This window comes from Amblyomma mixtum, chromosome 9 (genome assembly GCF_055824585.1).
Source record: "Amblyomma mixtum isolate Tamu chromosome 9, ASM5582458v1, whole genome shotgun sequence".
In the NCBI taxonomy this organism is placed as follows: Eukaryota; Metazoa; Arthropoda; class Arachnida; order Ixodida; family Ixodidae; genus Amblyomma; species Amblyomma mixtum.
The window spans coordinates 61,877,294-61,899,504 of NC_143020.1; the positions used below are offsets into that span (position 1 = coordinate 61,877,294).

The 22,211-nt window shown below is 43.7% G+C and overlaps 2 protein-coding genes across 5 annotated transcripts in view; both read right to left on the reverse strand.

The window, feature by feature from the left end:
• LOC149329287 (uncharacterized) overlaps positions 1-22,211 on the reverse strand; it is an 83,341-nt gene that overhangs the window by 49,045 nt on the left and 12,085 nt on the right. For all 3 annotated transcript variants that reach the window (XM_089561886.1, XM_089561884.1, XM_089561883.1), the window contains exon 3: positions 21,640-21,936. In XM_089561886.1, coding sequence (XP_089418012.1) covers positions 21,640-21,856 — 217 coding nt within the window. In that variant the 5' untranslated portion in view covers positions 21,857-21,936. The remainder of the gene's footprint in view (positions 1-21,639; positions 21,937-22,211) is intronic.
• Positions 435-13,306, reverse strand: LOC149329288 (uncharacterized). Of its 2 annotated transcripts, none has more exons than XM_089561933.1 (2): positions 12,048-13,306; positions 435-11,487 (listed from the first exon to the last, which is right to left on the reverse strand). In XM_089561933.1, exon 2 carries the CDS (start codon positions 2,962-2,964, stop codon positions 2,173-2,175), a length of 792 nt encoding a protein of 263 aa, XP_089418059.1. In that variant the 5' UTR covers positions 2,965-11,487; positions 12,048-13,306; the 3' UTR covers positions 435-2,172. The 2 variants fall into 2 exon arrangements, with proteins under 2 accessions (XP_089418059.1, XP_089418058.1); XM_089561932.1 differs by having other exon boundaries at positions 435-3,062; positions 4,954-13,306.

The window sequence follows — 22,211 nt, forward strand, 5'->3', positions numbered from 1 at the left end:
ATAGGATGAGAGGCGTATAAGGGTTAACTGTACTTGAGCTTCAAAGAATGCGAGTGCAAGACATGGAAAGGATTTCACAACGTGCAACAAAGAAAAGCGGGGGCAATTTAATTTGAATTCACCGAAAACGTTGCTCAATGATTTTAATCAGAATCGATGCATGTAACGGCATGTAAATGCACAGTGACTGAGAAAAAGAGAGGTTTAAAGTTTTCTCCAAAGCAACCGACCAAACTACTACCCATTGTTGTGTCACAGAAAATGCAATGCCATTAGATAGGACAGACTTGCTGTGGGGATCAGAACCAAGTGCTGAAGTAAGTGACGATAAAAATTTTTTTCCTGGATGCAGGGAACAATGATGTCTGTGGATGCTCGAGGCATAACGCTAAAAAAAGGAAACATCAGCTATTTGAAGAAACAGGCTAACAAAAGAACTGCACTGCTTCTGAATTTAATGCACAATACGTCAAGTAACTTTTACAAACAGCCACAATGTATTCAACATTTTGTAACGGCAAATGTAATAAAACACTCATGTGCAATTTCACACAACAAACCTAAATTACCAACTTTAAAATACACTACAAAATAACAATGTTTTTCATTGGCACCAATCAAAGCACTTTTTGTTAAGGCAGCCACGACCCTTGCAACTAGTTATCATGAACACCTTAAAAACAGCCAGAATGTATTCAACAATGTGTAACGGAAACTGGAATAAAATACTTATGTGCCCTAAGCAACTTCACAAAAATTACCCAAATTACGAGCGTTACAATACACTACAAAATAGGAATGTTTTTCATAGGCACCAATCACAGTATTTTTTGTTTTCAGCAGCCAAGAACCCTTCAGCTTGTTATCCTGAACACCTTACGTAAAAAATTAAGGCTTTTTCAAGTAACACAACAAAGAAGCTAGCACAAAATGAAATGGTCACAAACACCTGATATTCTCACAGCCAGAACAGGTTAAAAATGGCGTGGACATAATGCTCCACAAATATTATGCCATTTATATCCAGCAGAGATAGCGGTCTGAGAAATGGTTGGTTGGTTGGTTTATGGGGTTTAACGTCCCAAAGCGACTAAGGCTATGAGAGACGCCGTAGTGGAGGGCTCCGGAAATTTCGACCACCTGGGGTTCTTTAACGTGCACTGACATTGCACAGTACACGGGCCTCGAATTTCTCCTCCAAAGAAATTCAGCCGCCGCGACCGGGATCGAACCCGCGTCTTTCGGGCCAGCAGCCGAGCACCATAGCCACTGAGCCACCGCGGCGGCGGTCTGAGAAATGGTGATGTAGATGTTAGTGAACTCTTTTTGTTGGCTTTCATACCGAAGTACAGAGAACTGTTATAAAACCTGCAGACTAATACAAGACACATCAATATGAGGTTGGACACCTGCCTTTCCCCACTCATTCCTGCTATTAGCAATGCTGGAATAAACACGCAAAGATTAGCACAGGAGCAGGTTTTGCTGTGTTGTCATACAAACAGAAATAGGTTCAATATTATTAATAAGTGAATTTACAATGAACATCACAAAGATATGCCCATTCAGACTGCATGAATAAAAAGAATTGTTGTGCACGTTCTACTTCCCCAAATCTCTTCACTGAGGCAGGCAGACAAATGGCACCAGCAATAGAGAAATTTAGCGTAGCGGAGATGTGGTAGCGTAGATGTAGACTGGTGGTTTACTGAACACCGGCTTCATACGGGCAGTGACACCGCTTGGCTGCACCCATGCCACTGCGAGTGCGCAGTCAGTTTGCGGTAAACCAGTATACGCCTATGCTATTACGTCTCCGGTATGCTAAATCGCTCTCTAATACTGGGCACAAAGTTTTTGAAAGTCTCCCTCCCACAAGAAGTGATGCCATCCACGTATGACCGTGATTTCATTTCCATTCATGCGAGTTTACAAGCATACCAGGCTTACTCTCCGTGTTCAGGAAAGACTTACAGCGAGTGTGTGTCTAGTCTAAGGGAACAACAAATGTTTTTTCTGAAAACTTCGAAAAAGTGAACAAAACTGACAAATGTAAAGAAAGATGAAGGTTAGCTATCAACACCTTTCATACGGAATTCAGCTAGAATCTCGTTAGCATGCACATAAAAAGGTAGCTAGGAAAACATTGACTATGGGGATCAGAAACCGCTGCTATTCTTTGTGGATAGTCTTTTTGTGAAGTTTCAAAGTTGACCCCCGAGTGAATGTCTTCTGGCACAAGTCGCACTGGAAGGGCTTTTCGCCCTTATGAGATCTAACATGACTCGTGAGATTTGCACGTTGTAAAAAGGCCATGGGGCATAGCTGGCACTGATACGGCTTTTCACCCGTGTGGGTACGGATGTGTGCCACCAGGTTACTCTTCAATGTAAAGCTGCTGCCACAGTGGTCGCAATGGTAAGGACGTTCCCCAGTGTGAGTGAGCTGGTGTGCCTTCAGATGGATCTTTAGTGCAAAACTGCTACCACATTGGTCACAACGGTAAGGTCGCTCACCCGTGTGAGTGCGCTCATGTCTCTTTAGGGTGACAGCTTGTGCAAAGCTGTCACCACAATAGCCACAATGGTAAGGACGCTCGCCTGTGTGGGTGCGACGGTGTGCTTCTAGATTGCACTTGTGTCTAAAGCTGCGATCACAATGGTCACAATGGTAAGGATGCTCGCCTGTGTGAATGCGCTGGTGTTGCACTAAGGTGCTCTGGTGTGCAAAGCTGCTACCGCAGTGGTCACAAAGGTAAGGACGTTCACCAGTGTGAGTGCGCTGGTGTATGTTTAGGTAGTCCTTTTGTGCAAAGCTGTTTCCACAGTCGTTACAATGGTATGGACGCTCGCCGCTATGGACTCTGAAATGTGAGACTAGCTTGGATCTTTTTTTGAATGCCTTGTTGCAGTGGGTGCATTTGTGCAGCTTATTTCCTGTGGGTTTACCCCGGTGGTTACCCATGCCAGAAGGAGACTCCTTGCAGTGGCTCACAGGGTGCCTTTCACTGGTTGAATCTTGCACAGGAGGTGCGCCACGGTCACTCTGTGTGATCACTGAACCTGTGTTATAAAGGCAGAATACTTTGAATCAAACGCAGGAACCAACGTCGCACAGCTCACCTGGAGCTAGGGAAATAAAGATCAATGAGGAGGGCATATTTGTCAACAGCTGCGGATGTTTATGAAAAGTTTTAATCAATAGGGCGACCTTAAGGAGAATTCAGGCCTGAAGAAAGATATCCCTAGAATGAATTTTGCAAGCCGCTGAAAACATTTCAGCTGTAAAAAATGTCCTTTCCAACAAAATAGGGTAGCCATTGAAATACATCCAAAGCACTTGCATCACTGACATCATGACAGGCGGTGTCCTAAGCCCACTTAAATGGCCTTAATAACAACATAAACGGCAGTTAGCTGTTATGCTGCTCCTTCGTTGTGTGGGAAAACCGGCATGGCTGCAGCGAAATGCCAATGAGTCCTGATATAGGATTTCGAACATATTGTTCTTATTTAGTATTTCAAGGTGAGACGTGTTTTCTAGTGTAATGTGCCAATTTGTGGGCACTTTCTAAGTGCTGGCAGACTACTCTAAGGGATTAAATGGCTGCGTAAGAGGGAAAGAGCCTGGCATTGCTTAGTGGGGATTGTATCGTGCTTACTGACTGAGCGGTTGGGTTTTCGGCGCAGTTGTAACGCTAGCGGAGAACGAGTCACTTCGAAGTCACTTTGCAGTGTCCTTTGTGAACCTGAACGTGCGAAGGAAGCCTTCTGGGTGCGCTGGGCTCAAGAAGCGCCGAGAGACGACCGACTCCGTTTAACAGCATCCTCGGGCGACATCCCTCCGAACAGCGGATGCAGTACCCCGTCCATTGAGATCTCCTTCTCCCGGCGGGGCAGTCTGTTACGCTTTGCCTTCATCGTGTGGGAAAACCGGCGCGGCTGCAGCGGAATGCCGATGAGTCACTAAGGGCACACGGGGTCAACTCCCGGATTATCCACGGAAGCGACGGAAGAAATCCACCCCGAAAGTAGCCAACACTGCTCTGCTGTGCACCTTCATCTACAGAACGAAGTTAGCTGCCAAGGCCGGCAATACTTGACGCTCTCGAGGGGCCAGGGGGTCAGCTGGGTCCAGTCATCAAGTTTGACAGCGGCAACCGTCTTCCAAGAAGCTGACAGCGAGCGTTTTCCCTACCCCGCATGGACTTGCACGTAGCCTGGGCGCTGCACGTGCGACCACATGTAAAGTGTGGGAACGCCACTCGCCGACATTCTGGCGCCCGCACGACGTAGAGGGCATCTTTCTCTCAATCTCAACACGTGACAGAGGCGTGTTCCCTAATGGGAGAGTGTGTAATGAGCGCCACAGTGAACTTTTCAGGACACACCTTCCTCAGCAGCCCCAGCCTCCATCTAGGGATTTCAGGGAAAGAAAACCCAATAAAACTCGGTACTGAGTACGGCCAAGTAGCTCCTTGTCTCATCGAGACTCTTTTACCAAGACACTCTCAGTTGCTGCTTGTACACAATGTAATTTACTTGTATAAAGTTCTCCCCGTCTATCTCGTATCCTCGTCTCCGACTTCCCTTGTCCCTCTCCGGCTCAACCACGCTACCTGAGTTGCAACACTGTCTTTAGAACACAGCACACTGCCATTTTTGTTTTCTTTATTTGCTCCCTAGACAGGGTATAAGAGGAAGCTAAAGGCTAAAAACCTGATGAGGCCTTGGAACCCTGCACAAGTCCTTGCATCAATGCCTAGAACCCACAGGTTCGTGAGAGCCTGGCCATAGTTCATATATTATGGAAAGCAGCGTTCCAGAATATCAAAGGCAAATATCATCTTAATTCACCACAGTTTTATGAACTGAAGTTTCTGTATCCTTCATACTGCTCTTTGAAAGACAACCTTCAGAAATGGATTTACGGAGAAAAACTGCAGATTCTAACCTGATGAGTTCTGTCCAGAAAATCGATCGTATTTGCGGCCTCTGGTGGTCAAGCCTGCAAGTGAAAGACAGGTTGCATCTATAAGACACAGGGTTACATGTGCAACAACTCACATGGTGTTATGTGGATGAGACGGTGAAAATGGAATACCATCTCATGCAAGCGTTGTGTTGGGTCGGGTAAATTCAGTAGGACAGGCTTAACAACAATCTAGTTCCAAACTTTCAATTCTGCACGCAGATGAGAAGATATAATTATGCTCATAAAAAAATTCACAGTTACCAAAAAAAATCAGAAACCTGTTGCAAGCAAATCAACAGCCATTTCATAGACCTGCTCGCTTGCACAGTAACTGGCTTCATGGGAAGGACTGTACAAGTCTGCCTAAGCAGGCATAAGAACTAACGAGTGCCATTTATGACTACAGACAGAACACACTGGTACAGGATTTTTTGTTTTTTCTGTACACCTCTTACACCTTTTGTACCGCACACAGAAGAAAAAGTTTCAGAGGCTGGCAACTGGTCAAAAATTGTCAGGAGGCTTGCATGCAGCCAAGATTACAGCTGCCCACAAGTGTGGCCAACATGTCCAACACAGCGTTTCCCCTGCAGCAGATCCAAGAGTGCCATCAACCAAATCAGTAGAAGCACATCTGAAACTGCACACTACTTGTGTCGAGTGCAGTTAGAGCATGACATATTTACTCGTGTAAGGCCAACGCATCCGATATGGGATGAAAAATTGTAATGAGAGTGAAAGCTGATGACGACAATAAGTGAGATGGTGAAAGGGCAGCTTTGGCTAAAGAGGGCCATGGCTCAAGGCACTTTCAGAATGATGCAATATCATCACCAACTGCATCATTCTGAGCAGAATCATAGAAACACTAAATCAGTTTTACAGGCATTTTGTGAGGCATGAAGACCTGACACATGTAAGGACCTCACTCCGGCAAAACCAAAAAAGGAAAGAAAAAAACAGAGTGCGTCTTGGACGCACTCTGGACGCAAGTCTGGTAAACCTTGTGTTGCCATGGGCAACAGGGTAAAGCATACATAGAGCACAAAGCTGTACAGAAACACTGCGCAAGAAATCTTTCTCAAATGGTTTCACATTATAATAAAAGAATTCCCTCCTCAAGAATAATTCAGGCCAATACAATGATGATGAATCAAAGTCCATGCGCGAGAACAGCATAACGTATTAGAAAACTAAAATAAAACATTGTCACAATACACCCAGTACAGCCAAACATCACCTGCTCTTAAAAGAGCCTCAAAATGGAATGGAAGATGTCAGAATGCAGGCTAAATGCACACAGCAACAAACATAGCTTGGACAGAGTCAGGAATGCTTCGCACATGACAAAGTGAGGTCAGTCACGTGCGACCAACCACAGGGAATCATAGCATACTCTTCGGCAAAGCCATAAAAATGCCTATAAGCCAGCGAACGGCGGCAAATACGATACCATGTAGAATTCGTCACACAATACTGAGAGCAGGGGTTTTACAGAGCCCCGATGTTCATAAAGCCACAATTAGCAGAAAAGCAGGAAAGCAATGTGGTGGAATCTCACTGAATGACGTAAGCAAGCATTTGAAAATCTCTGCGGCTATACAGCACAAGAATCAATATAAAGTTGATGTGGCAAATAAACATGAACAAAAAAGCAAATTATTTCAACGCATGCAATATTCACCCTTGATTTTTCTGTTTTATTCTTAAAACATGAAAGAATATGGTATAAGTGAAACAATCAATTTGCACACTTATCAGAGCAACCACAATGTCCAGCATAATTACATTTTGTTCCCTTTCCCGAGACCTCACACATCGTCTTTCACAATGACCGTCACTTCAGTTGCAGACATCTTGCTGTTATCTCTGAATAATAGAATGGAGTCAGGTTCACCCCACTTTGCACCAAAAATAAAGGCGTCATTTTGTGCCTTTTGTATCTTTAACCGAGCATAATGGTTTGGAACCAATGCATCTCCTTTATTTAAGATGAGCACCAGCTGCTTATTTTTCACAATTTTCCAAGTCACAAAGTTAATTGACAAATTGACATGCAAAGCCTGCGCTTTGTGTGTGTGTATTCGTGCCTTTCTTTTGTCCCGTCTTCTTCGCGCAGTTTTGTTTCGATGCAAAGCCTATCTTCCAAAAATAAGCAAAATCCCCAGAATGTTATAACTGCCCACAAACCTATTCCAATTTCATTCATTTTCGTGGAATGCAAGACGGCCATTCAGTATCCTCCTCTATCTACCCCTTTTTTTATGTGGAGTGCCTGGCTTGTCTAAGATAGCTGCAAGACCACGGGCCCTTGCACGACAGGCATAATCCTCTCTTGGTGCTTGATTTTGAGTGACCAAATATCGTGACTCTAATACTTCTACTACTGAGTGCACACCGCAAGAGTACATAGGTCACGGGCTGCGTTCGACTGCTGTACGAGGTCAGGTGATCTGTTAATACTACGACTGAAATGGGAATTTCACTGAGAACTGTTGAAACACTGCACACCAATGATTTCTGCTCAACCACTATCAAGTGAAAACGAGCAAAAAGAACCTGGTACCTACCAAACATCAGTAACAACTGGAGAGACAACTAAGCAGCCACCCATTATACCCTCTTTCCTTCTCCTTAAAGCAAGCCTGTTGTCATTTCTGTGGAAGGCATTATAGTGTTTACAAAACGAGTTCACTAGACAAAACTTTGGTTTTGAGGGTGATGCCCATTCTCCTCACTATTAAGATCCCTGTAATTCAAGCAATTACATCAAAACTATGTCCAATCCACTTTGTGAACAGACACAATGCACTGAAATCACTGCACATGCAATTTTCCAGGTTAAGAACATGAAGCAATGGAGTCATCAAAGGCTGGCTGGCGTGGTATTGAAGGTTTCTTCCTCTCGAACCTTGCATGCATTGGCATTTCGGAAATGGCCTGCAAAATAACAGAGAGCAAAGGAGTGTCACTTTAGAATGAACACGAATGCCACAGGCATCGGAATATGTGCGCTTTTGTGTAGACGGCAATGCACAAAAAGCACATTTAACAACACTTTCTGTAGCCTCTCTTCTCTAGACACAAAATGTGAAACGATATGTATAGGAAAAAAGAAGAGCAACTTGCAATGTACTGTGAACTGCGAGTAAAAAAAGTTGAAACTGATGTTTTCCACCAGCTAAAATGCAATCACAGTTGTGGTATCTTTTACAATGCTTGTCATTTCGGCCCAGCTGGTCGGGCTAGTTCTCTTTGCAGAGCCAGATGGATTCTTGTGAACTCAACTTTGCAGATTTAAATAAGTGAAAGTAAGGTTCTGCCCGTGCTCGCAGCAGTACATTGCTTTCGAAGGTTGTTCCTCAGGCACGTTTTACCTTGACCTCGTAATACTGGCCTTCATGTCTGATGATCGAAACAGAGCACAGTAAACTAAGCAAGAATCTCCAAAGCCACAAAGGATTGTTGATATGCTTTGTATATAGAGCACATATTATGCAGCAACAACCTGCCTGTTTTAAAAGCATCTGCTTGTGTCTGTGGCTTGATGCATGTGCAATACAGTAGAGCCCACTTATAACTGCCACAGATACAGCAAACACTTGCTTGGTATGAACAAGTGCAGTGCCACCGTCAAAGTATGCCTTGGGCAATGGCAGTATGTTTCAGATACAACTTTGGCCGCATCACTCGGTTGTAGCAAAAAAGGAGGTGCCGTTAATACCCCCGAATATGAAGAGGTCGCGCTTCCAGTAAGCGCGGAGATCGAAGAGCATCTCAGCCCTCGCGAGACCGCCCCGGAAAGAGCATGTCGACCTTACAGAGAAATAAAAAGGCAGCTTTGAAACCATAAGTTGACGGCCTACAAGGGCCTGTGCGCTCGCCGAATGGGCAGCATTCAAAGTCGAAAAAGAAGCGCGAGAAAGGGAAACTGTTGCAAGCAAACCTGCTCCCCATGGCTACAGCCTCCGTGAGGCGATGCTTCCTAAGGAAGGTAGGACTGCGATGGGACATTGCAGGCGACTATTGCAAGTGGACACATGATAATCGCTTTATCGAGAACTTTTACCACTTCTTAAGCGAGGCTTGTTTACGCTCTTTCTTCTAACTTTCTCTCCCTTTCTCATCATGCCTAATGGCAAACATCTAGAAACAAAATAATAAAAAAACAGCAGTGATTTGAGAAGTTTGAACGCCTTGTTGACCATATTGGTCACGTGATACACTTCGACTGCCCAGTCTGCCGCCCCATTTTTTTCTGCTGCTACCACACGCAGGCAGCGTCAGAGAGCGGACAGTGCAGCTGATACAGTCTGTGCCATGTGGGCTGCGCTACTTAAGTCGCTGCATGGGCATATGGACAACAGATGAAGTTCTAGAAAACACACGTGATCGGACGCATGGAGATTTGTGGCAACGTGTCACTGATGCGTTGCTGGCCAGCTGTTTCCTCGGAGGACTACATTCCGGCAGACCGCAACATAGCGTACCTATGTGCACTGACGAAACTGTTGAACGCGAAGTAAAAGCATATTCCATACCACTAGGGATCTGACTGATGTGGTCAGTCCGCCACCACATGCTGTGGATGCTTGAACTGCGATTTGTTAACAGGATACTGCTAAGGAGCGAGTGTCGCAGAAAAACCAGCACTGTTAATGGCGTCGTTGGCCGTGAGTGAAAAATCCATGAATAATCTCCAGAGAAGCAAAGTATGTGGCAGATGAGCCAGCTAAGTCACGTGACCTGCAGTGTTATCACAACCTGCCCACCAGATTGTGATCAAACTGCCCGCCATGGCAGGAGGCATTTAAGTTAATGCTTTCCTCGTGAGAAGTTACTGGTCATGGGAGGTTACACGCACACATACATATGTGGCAGAAAAGTATGACTAGATTACCGACCATGGAGAGATATGAAGCTGTGAAATAAACTTTGAATACTGATACATTGTTGCTGCCAGCTTTGCAGAAGTATCAAATGCTATCTCATAGTTCTCACTTATCATGAATGATCAGAAGCTGGTCATGCTCTCTGGCCACGTATGCAGCTGCAGGGATCTCAGGGGACAACTGGGGCTTCCAACATTAAGGTTTTGAAACCATGCTGCTGCCAGACTGGAAGCTTACAATGCGACCCTGTGCTTAACGACAAAAACATTTCGACTTTTGACGCCACATGACGTCTCTCATGTTGCATAAAGTCGCCATCGTGACATATGACAACACAGTACGTAGGTCAGGAAGATGCTCTCCATTGTCACTTTAGAGGTATGATTAAACATAAAAATATGGCAACACTGATAGATGACAACCAACCAACCAAACCAAATTCAAGAGTATTTTGGTTTGGTTTTAAAGGTTTAACGTCCGTAAAACGACTCAGGCTATGAGGGGCACCGCAGAGGATGGCTCAGGATAATTTTAACCACCTGGAGTTATTTAACATTCACTGACATTGCACAGTACACAGGCCTCTAGCATTTCGCCGCCACAGAAACGCGATAGCCTCGGCTGGGATTGAACCCGTGTTTTTAGCGGCAGCAGCTGAGCGCCATAACCACTGCGCTACTATGGTGACTAATAGAGTATTTTCAATTTGGCAAGTAAGAAACGTGCATGACAAACCATAAGACTTGCTCAACCAGAAAAAAATTTCCTCAGCTCCAGTTACAAGCTGAATATCCAACTGCACTGCAAAGACAACTCCTGTCTTACTTTTATACAATCTTTTCATCTGAGACTGCCAAGCACAAATATTTTGCCAAATAACTGACAAAAAAGCAGATATGAAATAAATAAAATGATGGCTAGAAGAAGAGGCATTACGACACCTAGGAAAGGCAGGACAATTTGTGAGCCTAGAGGAGCTAGTGCGTAACTTGCAAGGAACTCTTACAAAAACACACAATAATGGCTAATGAGTTACCAGATTCTAAGAATGATCAGAAAAAAAAATGCAAAAAACATCACAGAAATTGAAGGAATATAGCTCAGAATACAAAAAAATAACCCTGAATAGGGAAAAAAACAGACGTGGATTCAGAGCTTACAAATAAGGAAGGGACTGTAGAAAAATAAAACAGTGAACCACTTTAGCTCACTAGGCGAGGTAGCACTCACCACAGGCTTGATACAAAGCGGATGCCAATAGTTATCTATTTATCTAGGGGAGATATCTTGGTGTGTGGTACAAATACACGTCCCTCAATACATTGTTTTACAGGAAAGGAGCGTCAAGCTATGAGTCTGCATCAGTTGCCAGCAGTTCCTCTGGAATGTTCTTCCCCTGGCTCCTCCAATGCCTGCAAAATGAGAACACACACACACAAAAAAAAAAAACGACAAACGACACCAGCATTGTTCAATAATGCAGGCAGTCTTGTATTTTAAAGCAGGCCATACAGTGCAATGCTAGGGTAACATGCACTTTTCATTCCTGGGTGGCGGCTATTAGGAACTGAAAAAAGGATTTAATACTTGCATGCCATGCCAACATGCAGAGAGGGACGACCTGTACATAGAAAAAAAAAGCCCGGTGAGTCGCAGTAACTAGTGGCGGTTTTTTGAAGCAGTTTTCGGCGTAGGCTGCTGGCTACAGGTACCGCCATTGGGATATGGTTCACCAGCTTGCACAAGTCACCGCAGTGCACCGTGAACACTTTTCATACATAACACCGAAAGAACTAACGATAGCATTTTCCACGTGATAACGGACACAGAAGAACGCATACATCGATCGCCACGAACGTACTGTCTGTGCTAAAGCCCGCTACGAGAAATTAAGCACGGAAATCTCACTTTCGAACGAGTGAGTGACACGGTTATGGCAGAAGACACACGTAATGAATTTAGATAGGTTAACGTCAGTTACAACCCTGCCGCATGTTGCGTTTACTTGCCCGCAGATGCAAGTGTTGAAATACCAGGTTTAAAGCAATAACTGGAGCAAATTTGTCCGGTATTGCGGTTATACACTTCTCCGGCTTTCATGTTAGGTAAGGCGTTAACAAGCAATCCCGAATATTTCGTGACTGCGCGGTGACATTTGGACATGTGCGCAAAAAGACGGACCATGTTTTCACATGCAAAAGTGACGTTCACCGGGCTGCAATGAAGTTATCCTTGCTCTGTATGCGCATAGATTTCCTTCTTCATGGCTTCTACTTCTCACGGACTGACAACACACAAACACGAAAATGTAAAGCATTGACGAACTGACACAACTGGCAACATAGAATAGTAAGAAACTCTATGACTGGCAACACACGGTGCGATTGTTGATGCCGCTCGCGATGCAGCTATCGCCATCATTACATCTTGCCTGCATGGTTGGCGTGGGCTCATTTTAAATACGAATAAACATTATGAGGACCAAGTGAGGCTGCAAAGTTTCACTCGCGCAGAAGGTATAGTTGATTGGAAACTGGCCGCAGTCGTGACCATCCAGCGCAGCGAGAGAATGACCGAAACTGGACACTGTTTGCTCTTGGTTTCGATATCGCATTCGGCGGATCGCAATCCTTGCAGGCTTTGAATTTTATCCGGCTTAACTTGTACGTACGACGGTTTATTAGTGCTATTAGTGCGCCAGCTCTTATCCGATGGGTACCAAACCAGAACAAAATCGTCCCTTGTCAGCCTTGGCAACTGGCCTAGCGCGAGCGCTCCGTCCCGCGGCACTGCCCGCTAACCGTCGTGTTTTTCTCCTGACAGTGCAACGCTGAAAAAAGGGTTCCAACTCAAAAAGCCTATATTTAAAAATTGTGCAAAGTCTTAGGTGGGACACCCTGTATATGTCGTATACTTGAACCTAAGTGAATGGTTTTGCGATTTATGGCAGTTTAACGTCCCAAAGCGACTGGACGCAGTAGTGAAGAGCTCCGGAAACTTCGACCACCTGGGGTTCTTTAACGTCGTTTAACGTGCACTGACATCGCACAGTACAGACGCCTCTACAATTTAGCCTCCATCGAAATTCAACCTTGGCTGTAACAGTGAGGCTGAACATCCTCAGGCAAATAAAAGATGGTAGCATGAGCATACATTTTATATTCTTTGAATGAAATGAATCAGACTGGCACTCCAGTATATGCCTCGTGGAGCTACCCACAAAGAAGTAGCTGCAAAGGAGCAGGCAGCACGTGCAGCGCAAGTGCGCTTGAGTTTCATGTAATAAGTGCAAGGCACCCCAGTCAAAAAAACCATTGGAACCAATTGGATTTCCAAATGGTTCCAATTGGACTAGTTGAGTTTCCAATTGGTTCCAATTGGATGGTCCAGTTGAACTATCCAATTGTACCATGGTCCAATTAGACTATCCAATTGGACCATTTAGGTTTCCAATTGGTGGGCCCAATTGGTCTTACCCATTACATCCAATTTGACCGCCCAACTGCACCCAATTTTTCCAATAAATGTTTGCATTTTTGACAAACAAGGTAGAACCAATATGGTTCCTATAATAAGAGCTATCAGCAGCTTAACCTACTAAATTGTACTCATCATGCACCACCACTGCAGCTGAAATTAAATTAAATAACTGCGCTCAGTGGGCAAGCGCCACTGGCCCCAGCATGAGAGCCTCACAAATGGGGTATATAAGTTGGAGCAGAAGTATGTTCTCTGGATGTACATATTGAGCTAATATATGCTACTAGTGCCTAAATCTTGCTTGCGTGTGATGTATTTGTGCCTGTTGACTTTGATTTCCATAAAAACTGTTAATCTCAATTCCGTAGAACAATGTTGATTGGCACTAGGCACGACATCTCCCTGCTGTCCTCATAAATGAGTTTTCCTTTTGCATGTTATATGTTCAGTTGTAGAAATATTTGTCCAAGATTCTAGAGCATATTATTCAAACATTTAGCTACCTCTCTCAATGAACATAACATATTTTGTGAATATTTTCTGGGTGAAATAACTGCCTGACCTAATGGGTCCAATTGGCTAGTCCAGTTGAGTCCAATTGGTCGGGAGTCCAAAAACACCACTGGAACCAATTGGTTCAAATTGGGAAATCCAATTGGAACCAATGGGAATGTCCACTTCGTTCCATTTGGAATGCCCAATTGGTTCCAATGGTTTTTTTTGACTGGGACGGGGAGGACTGCACAATATATGCAACACAAAAAAGTGGGTTATTTAATTTGAATTTAGCAAGAAAGTTCAACATTTTTTATTAGAATGGATGTATGAATAGCACGTAAATGCATGGTGGTTGAGAAAATGAAAGGTTTAAACTTTTCTACAAAGCAACCAAGAAAACTACCAGATATTGTTGTGCCGTTGGTAATGCAATGCCATCAGAGAATGGCTTTGTTCTGGAGAAGAGCACTGAGTGCTGACGAGAGTGATGGTGGAAATTCTTTGCTGGATGCGAGGCATAATGATGTCTGTGGATGCTCGAAGTAAAATTACGGCAAAAAAGAGAAACAGCAGCTTTTTGAAGAACTGCACTGCAATTCAATTTTAATGCACCACATGTCAAAGAAGCGAGTCTTAGAAACAGCCAGAATGCATTAAACATTTTGCAAAGGCAACTGTAATAAAATACTCATGTGAACTGAGCAATTTGACACAATTAACCAAATTACGAGCTTTACAGTGCACTACAAGATGACAATTTTTTTCGCAGACACCAATCATGGTATTTTTTATTTCAGAAATCATGACCCTTGCAGCTCTTAAAACCTGCAAACTAAAACAAGACACATCAGTTAGAGGCTGAACACATTTTTGTCCACACTCACTCCAGCCACTAAAACTGCTGGAATAAACACACAAAGATAATCACAGGAGCACATTTTAACATCATGTTGTCAATTATGGGGGCAGTGATATGAATTTGTTAATTTATAATGAACGTAACAGTAGGCGCATGCACTATATATGTCAGCATGACTGTTTGTATATGCTGTCTATAGTTACAAGAAATGTCATTTTCTGACAAGTTTGTCAAGATGAACAAAACTTACAAATGTAGCTACCAACATAGGGGTCATAGGGTATTCAGCTGGAATCTCATTAGCTTTTACACAAAATGGCAGCTAACAAAAGATACTGACTGGAGGCCATAACGGACCGCTGCTATTCGTTGTGTCTCGTCTCCATGTGGTTTTTCGAATACTCCCTCCGGCTGAATGCCTTCTGGCACAAGTCACACTGGAAGGGCTTTTCACCCTTATGGGATCCCTCGTGCCTCACAAGCCCCGAGCATCCTGTAAAGGTCACGGGATATAGCTGGCACTTGAACGATTTTTCGCCCGTGTGGGTACAGATGTGTGCCACTAGGTTACTCTTTAATGGAAAGCTGCTGCCACAATGCTCACAGCAGTAAGGGCACTCGACTGTGTGAGTGCACTGGTGTTTCACTAAGGTGTTTGACTGTGCAAAGCTCCTGCCACAGTGGTTGCAAATGTAAGGACGTTCCCCACTGTGAGTGCACTGGTAAGACTCCAGGTCGGCCTTTTGTGCAGAGCTGCTACCACAGTCGTCACAATGGTATGGGCGATCGCCGGTATGGATTCGGAGATGCACCACCAGCTGGTATTTCTTCTTGAATCCGTTGCTGTAGTGGGTGCATTCGTTCAACATCCTTCCTGCAAATTTACCCATGCTTTGACTGCTATCTTGCCCAGGAGGTGTGCCAGGATCGCTCTGTGTGATGAGCAAAGCTGCGTTTTAAAGATGCAGTATACTTTCCATAAAATGCGAGAATCTACGATCCACAGTTAATTAGGAGTTAGGGATATATTATGAATGTGGGGGACATGCTCAACAGCTGTGGATGCTTATATAAAAGCTTCATTTTTTTAGGTCAGCCTTAAAGGAGTATAGACACCTAATTTTGGTAGCATGTTTTCTCCTCTATGATGATGTGGAAGATACATGGAGGAATCACTATGTGGTATATGCCTACGACCGCTTCTTCAGACTGTTTCGGTTTCGGTTCCAACAACCGAACGATGGCTGCGACGTCAAGGAGAGGTCATAGGTCACTTGAACCATGGAAAAACTGCGACATAATTGCTGCTTCATCGTTTTAATTCACTACAGTGCTGAAGCCAGCCTTCCTCAAGAGCCGGAATGGCAGCGTATGTAGAAGCACCGATTAGACTGCACTTCTTTCATGCCTCACTTGACCTCTAACCACACTTTGATGCCACAGTCATCGTTCGGCTGCTGAAATTGAAACAACACGACCAAGAATTTGATTATAAATTACGTAGCGGTCGTAGGAGAAAAGCTTATAATAATCCACGTATAACAATGCCTTATGCATCATTACAAAGGAGAAAATATGCACCCAAAAGTTAGGACTATAGTCCTTTAAGCATATGTCAAGTTACGGATAAAACATAAACCTGTGGGCTTTTGCGTTGTGATTGTTCAGAAGGGATCATCGGCCATCTCGTGCCCATTTCAAGCAATATCTGGAAAAGCCCACCAACACGACAGCACAAAAAGTCCTAGTCGTGCAGAGTCCAAATGCAACCGGCCCTAAGGATAAATGATGGAAAGAAGATGCTTTCATGCTGTTTTCCTAACTGTTAGGCACAATCTTCAGAGGTCCCGCCATATCTCTTGCTTTGCGACTGCCTGCGGAATAACATGTGTAAGAATGTCTGGACTGGCATTTATTACTAAAGATTTATTTGAGTGATCGATTTATTTATTGATTGTAATTGCTCAGATGTAGTTTTTCTACACCCGTAAAAGAAAAAAAAGCTATCTTTTCGGTGTCTGTTAGCGTTGTCATGATCGATCAGCAGAAAGCCTTTCTGTCCCTCCCAGCAGTTGCATGATTCACTGCAACAATACAGCTCTAAACTGCAAAGGAAGTCCACTATACAGAGAAATGCCAGCTTCTGCAGATGCAATCGAGCAATGGTGATGCACCAACACACGTTGTCACGCTGCTGTGTCTTCAACATACCAGAATGCACATCCACTCCAAAACTGTGCCCGTACTCATGTCTCATCTACTTGTTGACTTCACACCAATGATAAATAAAACCTGCCCCGTAACTGGTGTCGGGCACAAGTTGATGGCCCTAGACTGCAAGAATTGTGCACTGTTACACCGCAGTATACCGCAGCACGCAACTACCATGGTGGTCCGAGGACGGTAGTGAGTTCCCTCTCCTTTGGCTCTGTAGTACAAGAAATGTGCTTGTATGTGTGCGAGCACTCCCTCAACACCAACTCTGATCACGAAACATTTCAAGGTTGTGGAGTGTACACTGAAAATACTCAGTCCAGCATTGCGCAGAGCTTGAAGTGATTCTTCTTTTGTCCATTCAATTTTAAAACAGCTGCTGGAATCCCCGTGAGAAGTATGACCTTAGTGCCCCGGCTTACTAGCCCTATTTTTTTAATCTAGAAATCATGACCCAGAACTAAAAAAACATGTGAATTGCTTTTTCTTGCAGTCACACAGTGGGCACTGTGTGAACAAAGTTGGGTTTGCAACTGTTACATCCTTTTGTAATTATTCTTTGAGTACACAAGGTACAGCGTTTGTCAAAAGTATAAAGCCCAAGGGGTTTGCTTCCAAGCCGTGTAGCGGGGCTCTTTAGCATATCTGACAGTCCTAAGCTTGGGAGGGTTACGGACATATATTCCACCTGCCTTCGTAAGATTTAGAGTCCCTGAGTATGCAAGAGGAGCTGCACTGCAGGGCTCAGAAGCTGACCCCTTGGGCTGTATGCGTTTGACAGACTGTACACATTCTCCGAATACACAGCTTAACCCGTATGTACCGAAATTTCAGAAATATGAACAAAATTGAAATAATTTTCGATGCAAAATGTTTATTGCACTTCACAATTCATAAGTTTTTTTATTGGCGGCAATATTTTTCTCAAGTCCAAATTTCAAGCTGTCCTACAGTGTAGGATACAAGGCAAATCCACTACTTATTAAGTGTTTGGTTCAGTTTGGTTTATGGGGTTTAAAGTCCCAAAGCGACTCAGGCTATGAGAGATGACGCAGTGTAGGGCTCAGGAAATTTCAACCAACTGGGGTTCTTTAATGCGCACTGACATTGCACAGTACACGGTCCTCTAGAATTTCAGCTCCATCGTAATTCGACTGCCACGGCCAGGATCGAACCCGCATCTCCCGGGTCAGCAGAGGAGCACCATAACCACCAAGTCACCACCACTTGTTAAGTGTGCTAACTCTCCAAACATTTTACATGAACTATAATTGCATTTCTCATCACACGTGGTGGTTCCCTAATGAGAATGCAAAAATATTATATGCTTTTCTTGCAGAATTACAATGTAGTCAATGGGGCCGAACTTCAAAACTGGCCTCCAGAGAAGACAGTGCGATCTTTCAGAATGCATACAATGCACAACGAATGCAATGCGATCCTTGAATAGAAAAAGTTTAGACCCTCTTGAACCTATGTCAGCAGCCGCAAGCTTTCGCAGAATAAACTTTGAGTTTCTGCACAAAAAAAGCGGTGATCTACACATACGACGCAAGGCGTATATGGGTTAACTGTGCTTGAGCTTCAAAGAATGCGAGTGCAAGACATGGAAAGGACTTCACAATGTGCAACAAAGAAAAGCAGAGGCTATTTAATTTGAATTCTCTGAAAAGGTTGTTCAATGTTTCTTATCAGAATGGATGTATGTAACGGCATGTAAATGCACAGTGCCCGAGAAAAAGAGAGGTTTAAAGTTTTCTCCAAAGCAACTGAAAAAAACTACCACCAGTTATTGTGCCACAATAAATGCAATGCCATTAGATTGGATAGCCTTGCTGTGGGGACCAGAACCAGGTGCTGAAACAAGGGACAATAAAAATTTGTTCCCGCATGCAAGGCACAATGATGTCTGCGGATGCTCGAAGCATAAGACTAAAAAACAAGAAAACATGAGCTATTTCAAGAAGCAGGCTAACAAAAGAACTGCACTTTTCAATTTAATGCACAATATGTCAAGTAAGTTTTTACAAACAGAAAGAAGGTATTCAACATTTTGTAATGGCAACTGTAATAAAATACTCATGTGCAATTTTACACAACAAACCCAAATTACGAACTTTACCGTACACTACAAAATAACAATGCTTTTCATAGGCACCGATCAAAGTACTTTTTGTTTAAGCAGCTATGACCCTTGCAACTAGTTATCATGAACACCTTACAAACAGCCAGAATGTATTCAACAATGTGTAATTGAAACTGGAATAAAATACTTATGTGCACTAAGCAATTTAACAAAAAAGACCAAAATTACGAGCGTAACAATATATTACAAGATTACACTGTTTCTCGCAGGCGCTAACCACAGTATTTTTTGTTTCAACAGCCAGGACACTTGCAGCTTATCATGAACACCTTTTGCAAAAAAATAAGGCTTTTTCACGTAACACCAACACAACAAAGAAGCTAGCACAATATGAAATTAAGCAAACAAGGGAAGGGAATGAGGGGCTCGTTATAAATATGAAAGAAACCAACAGCCACAGAAACCAAGGGGCACAGGGGATTTTTAATTAATTTATTTATTTTGTGGTGTTGATCAATTTAGAATATTACTGAATATGTTATCGCTTAAAGCTAATTGATTAGAAAAGCAGAAGAAAAAACAACCACATGCCGCCGGTGGGATACGAACCCACGACCTCCGAATTACGCGTCCGGTGCTCTACCTCTGAGCTACGGCGATGGCTGTCAATTCTTCTGCTTTCGGGGGTATTTATATTTACAAGTAACCTAACCTTGAGAGTGTTCATCAGCGCCACCCACGTTCATAAGCGGCGGACGTAGAACGTCCTGAATTACCGCAGGTGTGACGTAGAATGTCATTCTGGCAGTCTTGACGCCATAGGAAGCATAAGAGGGTTCTCACGCAGCTTCCATCCTCTCCGTTCGATGACGTTCTATGTCACACCTGCGGTAACTCAGGACGTTCTACGTCCGCCGCTTATGAACGTGGGTGGCGCTGATGAACACTCTCAAGGTTAGGTTACTTGTAAACATAAATACCCCCGAAAGCAGAAGAATTGACAGCCGTCGCCGTAGCTCAGAGGTAGAGCACAGGACGCGTAATTCGGAGGTCGTGGGTTCGTATCCCACCGGCGGCATGTGGTTGTTTTTTCTTCTGCTTTTCTAATCAATTAGCTTTAAGCGATAACATATTCAGTAATATTCTAAATTGATCAACACCACAAAATAAATAAATTAATTAAAAATCCCCTGTGCCCCTTGGTTTCTGTGGCTGTTGGTTTCTTTCACAATATGAAATGGTCACACACAGCAGATATTCTGACAATGAAAACAGAAAAAAAATCGCGCGGACATAATGCTCCACAAATATTACGCCATTTACATCCAGCTGAGAGAGCGCTCTGAGAAATGTTGATGTCAATGTTTGTGAACTCTCTTTGTTGGCTTTCAGACTGAAGAACAGGGAACTGTTATAAAACCTGCGGACTAACACAAGACACAACAATATGACGTCAGACACCTGAATTTCCCCACTCTTTCCTGCCACTAGCACTGATGGAATGAACACGCAAAGATTAACACAAGAGCAGGTTTTCCTGTGTTGTCATACAAACAGAAATAAGTTCAGTGATATTAATGAGTGAATTTATAATGAACGTCACACAAATACGCCCAATCAGACTGCATGAATAAAAAAAATAGTTGTGCATGTTTTACTCCCCGAACCACTTCACTGAGGCAGGCTGACAAATGTCACCAGCAATAGAGAGATTTAGCGTAGACGTAGACTGGTTAACTGAACGCTGGCTCCGAATGCGCAGTGACCCCGCCTGGCTGCACCCATTTCACTGCACATGCGTAGTCAATTTGCGGTAAGCCGGTATACGTCTATGCTATTTCACCTCTGGAATGTTAAATCTCTCTTAGCTAATATTGGGTGCAAAGTATTTGAAAGTTGCTCTGCAACGAGAAGTGATGCCATCCCTTTATGACTGTGATTTTATTTCCATTCATGAAAGTTTATGAACATAGCAGGCTCAGTCTTCATGTTCAGGAGACTTAAGGGAGAAAGACTGTGTAGTCTAACGGAGCAACAAATGATGTTTTCTGAAAACTCTGAGAAAATGAACAAAACTTACAAATGTAATTATTGATGCCGGTTAGCTACCAACACCCTTCATAGGGCATTCAGCTAAAATGTCGTTAATGTGCATCTAGGAACAGGTATCTAGGAAAACTTGTTGACTAAGGGCATCAGAAATCACTGCTATTCTTTGTGAATCGCGTTTTTATGAAGTTTCAACTTTTGCATCTGAGGGAATCTCTTTGGGCACAAGTCACATTGGTAGGGCTTTTCACCCTTATGCGATCTAACATGCCTCGCAAGACTCGAATGTACCGCAAAAGTCATGGGGCACAGCTGGCACTGATACGGCCTTTCACCTGTGTGGGTACGGATGTGTTCCACCAGGCTGCTCTTCAATGTAAAGCTGCTACCACAGTGGTCGCAATGGTAAGGACGTTCACTAGTGTGAGTGCGCCGGTGTCTCACTAAGGTGTTCTGCTGTGCAAAGCTCCTACCACAGTTGTCACAACGGTAAGGACGCTCGCCTGTGTGGGTGCGATGGTGAGCATTTAGATGGTTCTTTCGTGCAAAGCTGCTACCACAATGGTCACAATGGTAAGGATGCTCACCCGTGTGTATGCGCTGGTGTACGTTTAGGTAGAACTTTTGTCCAAAGCTCTTTCCACAATCGTTACAATGGTATGGACGCTCGCCGGTATGGACTCGGAGGTGTGCGACTAGCAGAGATCTTATTTTGAATCCCTTGTTGCAGTGGGTGCATTTGTGCAGCTTCTTTACTGCAGGTTTACCCCTGTGGTTACCACTGCAAGAAGGAGCAGACTTCATGCAGTGGCTCACTACGTGGTTTTGACTGGTTGAATCTTGCACAGGAGGTACACCATGGTCGCTCTGTGTGACAACTGAACCTGCGTTATAAAGGCAGAATACTTTCAATCAAATGCAGGAACCAACACTGCACAGTTCACCTGGAGCTATAGAAATAAAGATCAATGTGAAGGACATATTCATGTTTATGAAAAGTTTTATTCAACAGGTCAGCTTTAAGGAGAATTTCAGGCCTGCAGAAAGATATCCCCAGAATGAATTCTCCACGCAGCTGAAAAAATTTCAGCTGCAAAAAATGTCATCCTTGCCGAAAAAATAGGGTAGCCTGTGAAATCCATTCAAAGCACTTGCATTA